General features: G+C 42.2%; 1 protein-coding gene across 1 annotated transcript in view; it reads right to left on the bottom strand.

Annotated features, from left to right (window-relative positions):
• Nucleotides 1-11932: 11932 nt before the first annotated feature.
• TMEM71 (transmembrane protein 71) overlaps nucleotides 11933-13855 on the bottom strand; it is a 30296-nt gene continuing 28373 nt past the window's right edge. Inside the window, exons 10-11 of the mRNA XM_078071658.1 lie at nucleotides 13442-13525; nucleotides 11933-12073 (exon numbers count right to left, since the gene is read on the bottom strand). Coding sequence (XP_077927784.1) covers nucleotides 12058-12073; nucleotides 13442-13525 — 100 coding nt within the window. The 3' untranslated portion in view covers nucleotides 11933-12057. The remainder of the gene's footprint in view (nucleotides 12074-13441; nucleotides 13526-13855) is intronic.

Here is a 13855-nt window from a genome sequence, read left to right as displayed (position 1 = left end):
AGAAAAATGGGGCAGTAAATTTAGTCTGGAGGGTGGCTACTTTGGATAATCAGAGTAGGTCACATATGGAGTGAGTCCTGAGCATGAGAAGGAGCCAGGTATGTGAAGAGCTAAGGAAAGATTGTTCCTAGGGATAGAGAAAAGCAAAATCTCTCAGACTAGGAAGTGGCTGGCCTGCTAAAGACAGAATAAGGCAGCTAGTATGATGGGGCAGATGCACACAGAAATGTTAACGGGTAGGTCAGAGGCAAATAACTAGGTAGAACCTTGTAAGGAGACAGATTGTTACTCCAAATGTGATGGACACAAGCACATACAGAGAGAAGACCAGGTGAGGACACAGGGAAAAGACCCTAGAACACACCCTTCCCTCACAGCCCTTGGAAGGAACCAGATCTACCAACACCTGATCTCAGACATCTCACCTTCAGAACTATGAGAAGACAAATTTCTGTCACTTAAGCCACCCAGTTTGTGGTACTTTGTTACAGAAGTCCTTAGAAAACTAATAATAGGAGTCAAGAGTGACTACTGAACTTTTTATTTGGAAAACTGGAAGAATGGCATTTCCATGAACTAAGATGGTGAAGATGGTAAAGGGGCAGATTTGGAGGAGGTAGGAATTAGGAGGTCTGTTTTGGACATATTAATTTTCAGATATGTTTTAGACATTGAGTGGAAACTCTGAGAAGGCAATTTGAGTGTATGAATGTGGAGTGGAGGTCCAGGCTGGGGATTTAGTTGGAGTGTTGTTGTTGTTGTTTTGTTGTTGTTGTTGTTTTTAATAGAGGTGTTGACACCCATGTACATAGATGAGAACACTCTAGAAGTGAGTGTAGACAGAGAAGAGATCCCAGGGCTAACTAAGCCTGAGCATACTCCAAAATTTAAAGTTGGCAAAATGTGGAAAAATGAGCAAGAGAGATATAAAACCAGTGAGGTAGGAGGGAAGGTGGAGTAAGAGAATTGCTTCCAAGAAGGAAGGACTGACGAACGATGTCAAATGCTGCTATAGGTCAAGTCAAATGAGACCTAACAATTAATCATTGGGTTAAGCATCACTGAAGGTTGTTGCAGCTTTGCCAGGGGCTGGTATGGTGGATGGTGGGGTTATAATCCTCATGGGAGTAGATTCGAGAAAGACTTGGAAGAGATGAATCGGGAGCCAAAAATTAAGGAGAAAAATCTACCAAGGAATTTCACTGCTACTGGGAGCAGAGCAATGGAGAAAGAGAGCAGTTATAAGGGATATGGAATCCAAAGAGGGCTTAATTAAGACAGGTGTTATTATAGCACATTGGCATGCTACCACTGTAGAAGAGAGGGCAATTCCTGGAGGAATCTCCATAAATAGATAAGAGGGGGTGGGCTGCAATCATGAGTAGTGAGTCGGCCTTAGATAGCAGCAAGGACTTTCCATCCACAGAACAGGAAGGAAGGAGAGTAGGAACAGATGCTTGTAGGTGGATAAATATGGTGCCAATGGCTGGTTGTGTCTTCTTAAGAGTTTCTATTTTCTCAGTGAAATAGGAAGCAAGGACATCAGCTAAAAATGAGGCTTGGAAATGATGTCTTGAAGGTTTGAGGAGAAAGGATAAGGTAGCAAATGGTCACCTGGGGAATGCGAGAGTGAATACAGAGAACAGGGTTAGATGATTGCCAGGCATCATCATCATACCTTGAGAGTTAAGGTTATGAATGTAAAGAAAGGCCTCCCGTGTGTTTTCTCTCAAGCCATATTCAGTGTGGAAAACTGCATAACAGATGGAGCTTCAGAAGCAACCAGAGTTGTGGGTTTACCAGGAAAGTACAATGAATGGAGAAAGGTACAAGGGAATGACTTTAATGACAGCTCATGGAATCTAAAAGAATTTGATCCTGATAGCACTGAAAAATTGTTAGAGGTGAAGAGGTGGTGACCAGAAAAACTGTGATGGTTAAAAGTCCAAAATTGCGATTATGAAGGAAGTAATGACAGAGTCCAAGGTTTGACTGTGATGGTGTGTGACTGTTTTAAGGTGGAAGACAAGATTAGAAGCACAGAAGCAGTAAAGGAAGTGAGTGGTCAGACAAGAAGCACATAAAAGATTCTCAACATCATTCTCCATCAGGAAATGCAAATCTATCCGAGGATGGGGACCACTGCACTCCTCTAGGGCATAACTGTAATCAGAAAGATAGGCATTACCAAGTGTTGGTGGGGATGTGGAGAAACTGGAACCCTCACACACAGTTGGTGGGGATATAAGATGGTGGAATTACTTTGGAAAATAATTTGGTAGTTTCTTAAAACGTTAAATATAAATTTACCATATGACCTAGCCATTCCATTCCTAGGTATATACCAAGGAGACATGAAGACATATATTCCCACAAAGACTTGTATGTGAGTTTCATAGCAGCCTTATTCATAATAGCCAATGAGCAGAAACAACCCAAATGCCCATTAAGTAGTGAATCAGCAAACAAAATGTACTATATCCATATAATGGAATATTATTCTACCATTAAAAAAATGAAGTAGTGATTCATGCTTCAACATGGATAAACCTTGAAAACATTGTGCTAAGTGGAAGAATCCAGACCCAGAAGGTCACATGTTGTATGATTCTATTTATATGAAATGTCTAGCAAAGGCAAATCTATGGATAAGGGAAATAAATTAGGGGTTGGCTGGAGCTGAGGGGTGGGAATGAGAAGTGACTGCAAATGGACAGGGAGGATTATTTGGGGGTGACAAAAATGTCTTAAAATTGGACTGTAGTGATGGCTGCACAACTCTATAAATTCATTAAAAATCATTGAAATGTATCCACTCAAATAAGTGAATTTTATAGGATGTATGTTATAACTCAATAAAGCTGATTTTTTGAATAAAAAAGAAAAAGAAAAGAATGAAGGAAACTGGGTGGCCAAAGCATTTGAGGGGATATATATGTGTATATTGAAATTGCCAGGAAGAATGACAGGAATCATTCTGGAGGGAGTGACAACTAGGGAGGTGCTAACATCTCCAAGTAAAGAGGGGTCGGTAGTTGGCTGCACCAAGAAATGGCAGCAGATGGTGTAGTCTGATGAAATGAACTCAAAAATTAGAGATTTTGGGGGAGGAGGAACAGACAAAGATCCAGAGGTGGCCATGAGAAGCAAGGAGGGCACCCACCCTACTTCCAGGTTCAATGATACGAGGACTCTGGGAGAGAAAACTGAATGCATATGCTTATAATTTATAATTAATCACCACAATAGCCTGGTGAAGTCTGCAGGGAAATATCCTAGACTTGGAGCCAGACTTGGGACCCTAGTCTCAGCTCCTCCAGTGGTAAACAGTTGACCTCAACTTACCCTCTTGGACTCTCGACAATAAAATGAGAATAATAATCATTGTCAACCTCACAGTGTTGTTCTGAGGGAGAAACAAGAGTAAGTATTTATAAATCCATCTCACATTTCATAGTAAGAGCTATTATCCTCAAATACTTTCCATTTTTGCTGTTGAGAAACCTGAACTTCAGAGAGGTTAGTGATTTGTCCAAAGCCACACAGCACTTAAAGAGAAGACAAGGGTCCTGACTCTTCCAGTCCTCTATGCTGCCTCCCCTTTGCAAAGCCTCCTTCCAGCAATAACACCCCGCTAGGGTTTCTGTGCTGACTCTGAGATGGAAATAATAAGTAAACATTCCATTTCTGCAGTGCCAAGAAATAATCAAATCAGAGAATTTGTAAAGCCAAATTAGAATAAGCCTGGTATAAAGAAGCATCTTGGAAAATCTAGATATAGTCATTGTGTCCACCACAGCCCATGGCCCTCCTGCTCTCTTTCTCTGCACCAGCCACGCCATATTCCTTGCCAGTTCTGTGTTGGATCATGTCCAGCCATCTGCTCTTTTAACAATTACTTATTGATTACTTTCTAAATTCCAAGCACCCTCTGGCCTTGAGGAATCAAAGAATTCCTGACCCTCTTGGAGCTTCTGTTCTGGGGAATAAAAGAGGCCAGACAAGGGGAAGCCAAAGACCAAAACCAAACCAAGCAGATAATAAACTACATATACAAATGAACAAGAAAGATCATTTCAGAAAATGAGACAGTTGAGTTTCTGACGGGTGGTGGAGTGGATGGAGAGAACATTCCTAGAATGGTTGTAAAGGCTTCTCTGCAGAGGTGGTATTTGCCTGATGAGAGGAAGCTGGCCCTGAGAAATTCAGGGAGAAGAGTGTTCCTGCTAGAGTGTGGCAGGTGCAAAAGCCCTGAGGCGGAGATGAGCTTGGTATATTGTAGGAACAGAAAGGAGAGCAGCATGTGACCATGGCATAGTGAGCAGAAGGAGTGTGAGACGGGTGTCTTCAACAGGAAAGTGAAATGATCTGATGTACCTTTTAGAAAGATCACCGTAGCTGTTGTGTGGAGACTAGGCTGTAGCCTGGAACGTTGGAAACAGAACTCGCCAGGTAGGAAAATTTCTGCCTTGAAATAAGTTGTTCCCTGGTCTTCAAATGTCCCTTCCCATTTTCTTCACCTTCCAAACTCATACCCCTTCTTCAAGAGTATTTCAGAAGGATGCACAACAGCCAAAAGGTGGAAACAAGGTGAATGCCCATCAGTGAATGAATGGAGGAACAAAAGTGGTATATCCATACAATGGAATATTATTCAGCCGTAAAAGGAACGAATGTAGATAAACCTTAAAAATATCACGCTAAGTAGAAGAAACCAGACACAAAATGTCAGGTACTGTATGATTCAATTTATATAAAATATCCAGAAAAGGTAAATCCATAGACAGTAAGCAGACCAGTGGTTGCCAGGGGCTGGGGGAAGGGGCACGGGGACTGACTACTCAATGGATACAAGGTGTCCCTTCGGGGTTGTGAAAATATTTTGGAGCTTGATAGAGGTGGTAACTGCACAACACTGTGACTGCACTAAATGCCACTTTATTTTTTTGTTATTTTATGTTTTTATGCACTTTAATTTTACGTTATGTGACTTTCACCTCAATTAAAAATTTTAAAGGAAAAAAGCATATATTAGATTATTTTTTCTAGCAGGCAGGATAAATGTATTCCGACTAACTTCAGGTAGAAGGAAGGATCTATTGTAAAGACACTGATTCCTTAGAGACTTCCAGAGAAAGCGCTGGACAACCAGGCTGTGGGGGGAGCTGGTGGCAGGTGGAGCGCCGCCCTGGCCCCAGGCTAGCTCCAGCCCCTCCTCTAATCATCCCTGTCCCTGAGAGAAAGAGAATCTGATTGGCCAAGGTGTGCCTCATGCCTCCATGCTCCCCAGGGTGTGTGGTCTGGGTTTGAGATCATAGCCCTCCCAAAACCCACAGATTGAGGGAGCGGTCTTTGAAAGAGGGGAAGAAGGGGTATGAGGCAGAATAAGACAATAGAAGTCATAAGAAACACCCCTCAGCTTGTACAATCTTTCAACAGCATCTGTCTCGTCAGTGTTTGGGGGGCATCTCCCCAGCTGGCACTGCCTGGGTGCTGGGGATGGAAGTGGTCTCTGCCCTCCTGGGGCTTGTAGTCATGGGGAAAGATGGTCACCAGCCCTCTGCCAGTGGGCAGAATGCTGTGCAATGGAGTACAGAGGACACCAGGGAAGGTTTTCTGTTTGTCTCTTTGTAATCCAGGCAGAGGTGGGAGCGCCACACGCTCCCTAAGGAGGTCTCTGTGGCTACCTGGAGTCACCTCTGTCTTACTGCTCATCACACTGGTGTCACTGTCTCTTTGCCTACATCACACATTATACTATAAACCCTGGGCTTCACGGAGCTCAGAACTAACACAGGGGCTGAGAGGAAAAAAAAAAAGGAAGGAAGGAAAGGAGGGAAGGAGAGAGGGAGGGAGGAAGAAGGGAAAGAAGGAGAAAAGGGAAGGGGGGAGGAGGGAGGGAGAGAGGGACAGAAGAGAGGGAGGAAGGAAAGGAAGGATAGGAGGGAGGAAGGGGGAGGGGGAGGGAGAGAAGGAGGACACGGTGATATACTGGATACACTAGATTTTAGTTTATGTCCTGCTTCCTTTTTGATAAAGGGTCTTTAAAACTAACTTTTTTGTGGCCATCTTGAACTCCACCCTGGGGGTGGGGAGTGAGGTGCCTTTCCTACAGAGTGACAGCTGATGGCTGCCCTTTCAATAAATCATAGCAGGGGGCTGGGCCTGTCATCTGCCAAGCCCTCTGCTTCCAACAGGACAATGGCCACACGTTTGACCCCAGATGGTGGCTGTTTCCATGCCCAAAGTCCTTCTCACTGGGTGGCTTGTTTTCATATCTCATCAACCTTGCAACCAAGACAGTTTTCTTGGATAAACACCAAGATGTTGGCGGTGGCTGTCTCTGGGTTGAGGGATTGTGGGTAACATTCTCTCTTGTTTATTTGGATGTTCTTATTTCTGTTTAAACAAACTGATGGTGAATCACTTTCAAAATAAAGAAAAATCAAATTAGTCATTTCATGAAAGGGACTCCTTTCCCATGCCACTGTAAGTTCACTTTCTCTTGCTTGGTCTTCTCCATGACAGTAAGGTGATAGTCCCCTCCACCTCAGAGAGAACCACAAGACATGGACTTGGGTCTGTTGTATAGATGAGCTTCAGAGAGGCTGAGGGACAGGCCCAATATCACAAAGCTATAAATGGCAGAGAAGCTAAGTCACACTCTGTCTGTCTGACTTCAAAACTCATGTCATCTTTCCACTACTCTGCCTGGCATTAAACACTGGAAGGAGTATTTATTCAGCTAGACTGGCTTAGCCTTCACCCAGCCTCAGACCAGGGCTTGTCTCTTCAATCTACCACCTTACCACGTCACTGAAAAATTCACATGGTCCAGGAAGTTAGAAAAATGACTTTTACTACTACTACTGTTACTACTACTAGTAGTAATAATATTGACGGCTCCACTTTGGAAGAGCTTACCATGTATCTAGCACTGTATTAAGCTCATTTACTACTCAAAAAAAAAAATGCTGTGAATTAGGTAATAATTAGGTAATAATTTTATCCCATTTTATGGGTGGGAAAATTAAGGCTCAGAAAGATGGAATACCTTGTCCAAAGTGACACAACAGAGTCCAGCCCCAGCTCTGGTCTTCCTCCAGCCCAAATATCATGTTGTACTAGCGCTAGTCAGCGTTCAAAGGATGTGATTCTGCAGACAAAGAAACCAGGAAGATGGGAAGGTGGAAGGCTCTAGGATACGCTTCTAGATTTTTCCTTTCACTAAAAAGGAGAAAGAGAAAGGCGAGAAGAAGCACTGGAGTTTTTAGCACTGAGCTTCAGCTCTGTCCCCTTGCCCACAGCAGATCCCTTGCAGACTCAGCTTGAGTTGCACCCACGCAAAAGTGTGCCATCTCAATTTGGGTTGGGGTGGAGGATGGGCCACCTTCTCTCTCCACAATGCAAATGAAAAAGGACATTTTGCATTGAAAATAAAAGTCCTGAGGCACCAGCCTTTGTCCCAACCCCCCTCCCCACACTTCTGTATTGCATTTTCTTTGTTTTTATTTCTTTTAAGGCTACAAAAGGATAAAAAAATTTTTGCAAAGTGGTTGCCAGCTTTTAGTATCCACCTGCTAAATTGCTGCCCACCCCCCAGGTACCCCGTCTGGCTCCATGGCAGGTGCAGCTTGCAGCTGTAGCCCATTTCACCCAGCATGGGACAGATGGAGGGGATACAGCCATCACCGCGGGATAGATTTTTTTAAAAACACATGATCAGGCCTCCATCAAGGCCCGGTAGGGAAATGTGGCATTGATGTGGAGTATGCCAAGTTAGCAGGTGTCTGCTTTGCTGTATTGCATGAGCAATAGTGGGATTCCTTTTGGGGAGGATGGGGGGTGGTTGGCATCCCCTGCGGCACAGGCAGATCATTTTGCATCTGAGTTGTTTTGAAGGAACTACAGTAGATTTTACTTGGGGAAGCACTGAGGGGAAATGGCACTGGAGTTTTAATGACCTGAGTAGAATCCGGGCTTCACCACTTATGAGTTGTGCGACGACAGCGTGATGCATTCTGAGATCCACCATTCCTCATCTTTAAAATGTGACTGTGTCAGACTCTGCTAGAGCTCACCAAACATCCACATGCTCCCCTACATTTCCCGGCTTTCCCCCCATAGTTGTGTGACCCTAATCCTTATTTGTAGAGTGTAAGGGAAGGGACATGTCACTTCCCAGCCCGAGGCAATTAAGTGGGAAATCTTGGGGGCCCATGGCATGTTTAAAAGATAACGGAGAGCGACCTCATCCACATCAGGCATTACGTGGTTTTGCCTGTTAGGGCAGCTACAGTATGAAGTGATCCTTGGCAGGACCGTGGAGGGAATTATAGATAAGGCAGATACACCATCTAGCACATAGTAGCTGCTCCATCAAAATGGCAGGTTTTCCATGAGCTGGGTACGGCTATAGAAGCCCCTACAGGGAGAGGTCCTCAAGCAGACCAGGCAGCGCTGGGTGATTTCTCTCTCCTGTGACATCGCATTCATGTAAAATCTCTGACAAACTAGATTTGAGCATCTAAAGGTACAAGAAAGAAGGTAAAGGTCACAGTTTGACTCTTTTCATTTAACCTCTTGCCTCATGGAAAGCTTTTTCTGGAGTTAGTACTTCTGGAGAGAGTGACTGGGGCAGTGTTTGATCTTCAAGGTGCCATGCCCTTCTCTTGTCATCTTTCCAGCAGTAATCAATGGTGGGGAGAGCAAGGACTGAGGGGTCACACAGACCTGGGTATGATATCTAGACCTCCTACTTTGCTTTCTTTGTGCTTGGGAAAGTTATCAAACCTCTCTAAGCTTAGCTATAAAATGGTGGTTTTAATACCTGCTAGTAAACCAATAAGATGTATGATAGAGAGAGAGAGGGAGAGAGATGTAGATCTAGATGGATCTAGATATAGATCTAGATATATATTGATGTGTATACCGACTGGTCCTGACTTAGAATGGTTTGTCTTAGGATTTTTGCAGAAGCGATATGCATTCAGTAGCAACTGTACTTTGAACCTGTTTATGTTACCTTCATGGTGGAGGGACTTTACAGATGTGATTAAGTTAAGGATCTTAAAATGGAGAGATTATCCCGGATTATCTGGGTGGGCTCAATATAATCACAAAAATCCTCATAAGAAAGAGGCAGGAAGGCCAAAGTCAGAAAAGGGGACGTGACGGTAGAAGCAGAAGGATGTGTTTTGAAGGAGGAGGAAGGGCCTGAGGGCCAAGGAATGTAGGCAGCTTCCAGAATCTGGAAGAGCAAGGAGATGGGGTTTCTCTGGAGCCTCCAGAAGGAACACAGCCTGCTGACATCTTGATTGTAGACTCCTACAACTCATTTTTGGGGGCATCAGACCTTCAGAACTGTAAGATAATAAATTTATGTTGTTTTAAAATCGTCAAGTCTGTGGCAACTTGTTACAGCGGTGATGAGAATCTTATATAATTGGAGAGGAAAGGTCCTGGACAAAATAAAATACGACATAATTATAAACTATTATTTTTATTTCTTTTTTTAAAAAGATTTTATTTTTTATTATCCATTTGAGAGAGAGAGAGAGAGAAAGAACACAAGCAGGGTGGGGGTGGGGAGGGGCAGAGGGAGAAGGACAAGCAGACTCCCTGCTGAGCAAGGAGCAGGATGCAGGGCTAGATCCCAGGATCCCAAGATCATGACCTGAGCCGAAGGCAGACGCTTAACTGACTGAGCCACCCAGGCGCCCTAATTATTTTTATTTCCTCATCTAACTTTGAAATCATGTAAATACAGTGACCCTGTATAAACATGTACACAGCACAGGAACATAGGAAACAAGCAATTCTCAAGGCGTGCTCTCCTGATAGAGCATCAGAATGAAAGGCTCTCTATGCAATTAGCTCCCCATTAAATCCCTCTTCAAAGCATGCCATGAATGTGGTTTGAGACCACTTTCTGATCAGTTTCCCTACTTGTTAAAAGGACAAATGTATGGGACACATCCCAGATCTACTAAATCATTGTGCAAATCTATCCCAAGCTGAAGACAGTGGCAGGCTGACTAATGGTCCCTGAAGACATCTAGGTCCTAATTGCTGAAACCTGTGAATATTACCTTCTAGAGCAAGCAAGAGGGATTTGCAGCCAGGATTATGTTAAGGCTTTTGGGATGGGAAGATTACCCTGGACGATCAGAGTGGAACTGAAATGTAAATACACGTGTCCTTTATTTTTTTAAAATACTTTTGACTTTATTAAAGAAACTATAAAATACTGAATTATACATTTTTAATCACTATTATTTTAAGAATCAATCAAGTCTCTTCATATTGCCAGCATGTTTCCAATACTTCCACATATCCTAAATAATATATCTCTAAAAAATCTTGAAATCTCCTGTAAGTAGGCTGTTATCGCTTTTCAACATAGACATTAATGATACAATTTCTTGGGTTTTCCCCATTTTTTTCATTTCTTTTTTCAGTTTATTTGCCTTATATCTCTTGACCATTGCCACAGGATCCTCCAGGATACTCTAATGTGCTCTCTCCAGGATACTAATTAACTCTCCAGTAATCCTCCTGTCATTTCTAGGGGTAAGGGTAATTGACCTTCCAGTCCTCCCTGCTCTTCCCGTGTGCCCTATTCTATGCACATAGTCTTTGATGTTCCGGGGGAAATCATAGTTATAGATGAATACATATGTCCTTTGAGAGAGAGGTGGAGAGAGATTTCACTGCAGAAGAGGAGAAGGTGATGTGATGCTGGAAGCAAGTTGTGTGCTTTGAAGCTGGAGGAAGGGGCCACCTTGCCAGCAGAAGCTGAAACTGGCAAGGAAACAGATTCTTCCCTGAAGCCCCCAGAAGGAAAACAGTGCTGCCAACACCTTGATTATAGACTCCAGAGATATAAAACAGTAAATTTGTGTCATTTTAAGCCACCAGTTTGTGATAATTTGTTACAACAGCTATAGCAAACTAATACAGTGTCCAATTAATGACTTGCCACCATGATTGCTCTTATGAGAGATAGATAGATGATAGATAGATAGATAGATGACAGATACATAGATATAATTTGCTGATGAACTCATTTATTTACTAGTACAGTACTTTTTTCAAATGAAATTCACTAAATACAAATAATATAAAGAGTGATATTTTGATATTACCATTTTAAGCAAAGACAATTTTCTCCACACAGGTGTCTAGCTGGGGAATATCATACAGGACAACATTGAATTGCAGGCTACGTTTCCTTCAAGAACATATTCCAAGCAAGAGCAATGATAGGGAGCGTCTTCTATAACCCTTCAGCCGGCTGGGTGGCTGCACCATTTTTATGCATTTCAAGGCACTCTGGTGTTTTTCTTTTTTTTTGGCCCTTAAAGATTTTTTTTCTCTTATATCTTTATTTTAATTGCACTTAAGTGAAAGGTAATCATGAGCCCCAAGAAGGGTGAAAACTTTGTAAAGAAAATGGTTCAAAAGAAGAATGTGCTGTCCCAAAGAAAGGCTCTCTCCTGCCCATTTTCCATTAACCTGCATCTGCTGACACCAAACCCCCATCCAGCTGCTCTTCGGGGAGGATGATGAATTTTTTTCCACATTGTATTTTATGTACAAACTGTGATTTATTTACTTTCAAGTTGGTATTGATTATAGAAACTTGTTTACATTATTCAATTAAAGCAGTTCAGTAAGGGAGAGGTGTTTGCAGGCAGGCCCAAGAATCTGCATTGTTACAAGCGCCTCATAGAATTCTCTAAATGAAAATTAATGTTTGAAAACATCTACCCAGGTGGTTGGTTCTCTATCATAGTTCCTATTCTGTTCCCTTTCAACTGCTAGTGTTTGTAAAGGAGAAAAATTAATATTATTTTCAGGAGCATATTACAATTATGAGGGCAAAAATTAGATTTTTTAAAAAAAAACCACATAACTAAATAAAAATGTTTTTTCTCAATTATCCAGTTCCTCACTCCCCTCCAATAAAGCAGTTGATTCCAAGCAGACTGCAAATCAGACAATTTCTGGATATTCAGATTGAAGGCATTCATCAGAGACACTCCTAAATGGTTGTCAAATTTTGGCAAACCTAGATCAGAGATAAGAGAAAAGAAATGCATGATTCATCCACATAGACAGGAAATGTGATAACTACTGCAATCACTGTGCATGCATACACACACACACACACACACACACACACACACACACACTAGCTTGAGTAATCATAAGTAGGAAGAGTGGAGCCTCAACTTGGAGTAACTTTTATTTTTATCCCAGCTTGGTACTTAGTTAACCACCATTTTATATTGTTTTCTTCCCCCACCTGCACCACTTCCTCTAGAACAGAAATCCTTACAGGATTTTCCCCATGTTTCTACTCCCTAAAGTTTATTCATTCATTCACCAACTATAGAGACACACATTCCAACATGTAAGAGCAGAGGGAACAGATTTTACCTTACTATGAAGTCATAAATGTGCAAAATGCACCCTGCTGATGCTAACACATAATTGGTAACCTGGGATACCTGTGATGACCTTCATTTGAAAGAGACACTTGGGTCAGTGGTGAGCCATATAGACAGTCCCCAAACTCATAGGCTTTAAATTGAACAAAGAAGGTGGTTGAATGAAAATTGCATCATGGGATGAAAAGAGATGCCCTTGAGAAGTATAAAGTGTGAAAGAATAGACCCGTAATCTAATCTACAATGCGCAGTGCAAGACAGGCGTGGGACGGCTGCTCCATTAATGTTTGTTGAGCTGAATTAAGTGCTTGCACTCCACCCCCTTAGATTTTCATCCTTGATTGCTGGAGGAGCATTATGAGTCATCCTTGCCTCTAGATGTTAATAACCATGTCTTTGGTTTATTAGCTTCTGGATATGTTTATGTGTGAGGGAGAGGGTTGCAAAATCTTTAATATACAGACACAGAGCTCTTGGTTATAAAGGAAGTATTTTAAGAAATGATGCAGCAAATACATTCAAATTAATGAATATTCATGGCATATCTACTATTCTCAAGATATTGAGATGGATACAAGAATGAAGTCAATAGTTCTTGTTTTCATAGGTCTTAAATGTAACAGTATGTGTACAAGAAGCTGGGGAGGGGGCAGCAAACGGGACAAAAATAGAGGGAACAAGAGAAGAACAAGGTAAGTATGGACACAAATAATTAAAGGAGGGATCTTATTGAGGCTGTAGATGAGAGTGTGTAGGATAGGAATATCATCCTCATTCTGATCTCATTTATTTTAGGAGAGAAAAAACAAGAAGCTCAGAACAGGGGGAAGTGCTCTGAAAGCAACAGGTGACACTTTGCCCTACAGGTCAGATATCGGCATTCAAAGAAGCCTTCCCTTCCCACATGTCCCCATCTCTCCCAGTCTGGCAAAACCTCCCTCCTGGTGTTCCCCTAGCCTCTGTGCTAACTCTGTACTTGCACTTACCATACTAAATGCGACTTCACCTTGCCCTTTACATATCTCTTTAGACTCTGAAATCTCAAGGCCTTGGCATGGCAACCTTGGCACCTAGAGGCAATGTCTGACCATTAGGAGAGACCATAAATTTCTGTTGAGCAGAACTGGACATTCAGTATAGCATAGAATGTATCATAAGTTCTCAACAAAGATTTAGTAGGTTAAGTGATGCCACTTTAGAAATCAAGGGGTAAAGATTTTATTAACCATCTTTCCAAGGTTCTCACAGTTAATGTGCAAAGAATTACCTAGAGAGGTTGTTAAAAATGAAAGCCCGTTGGAAATTTGGATTCAGAAGAGCTGGAATCACAGTAGAAGCTCTCCAGTTGGTTCTAGAGCAGATGTCCCCATGCAATGCATTGAAAAACTGTGCTCTCATTA

Source organism: Halichoerus grypus, chromosome 5 (assembly GCF_964656455.1).
Source record: "Halichoerus grypus chromosome 5, mHalGry1.hap1.1, whole genome shotgun sequence".
NCBI lineage: Eukaryota > Metazoa > Chordata > Mammalia > Carnivora > Phocidae > Halichoerus > Halichoerus grypus.
Note: the sequence above shows the minus strand (reverse complement) of the source record. Positions and strands in the feature narration are given on the sequence as shown.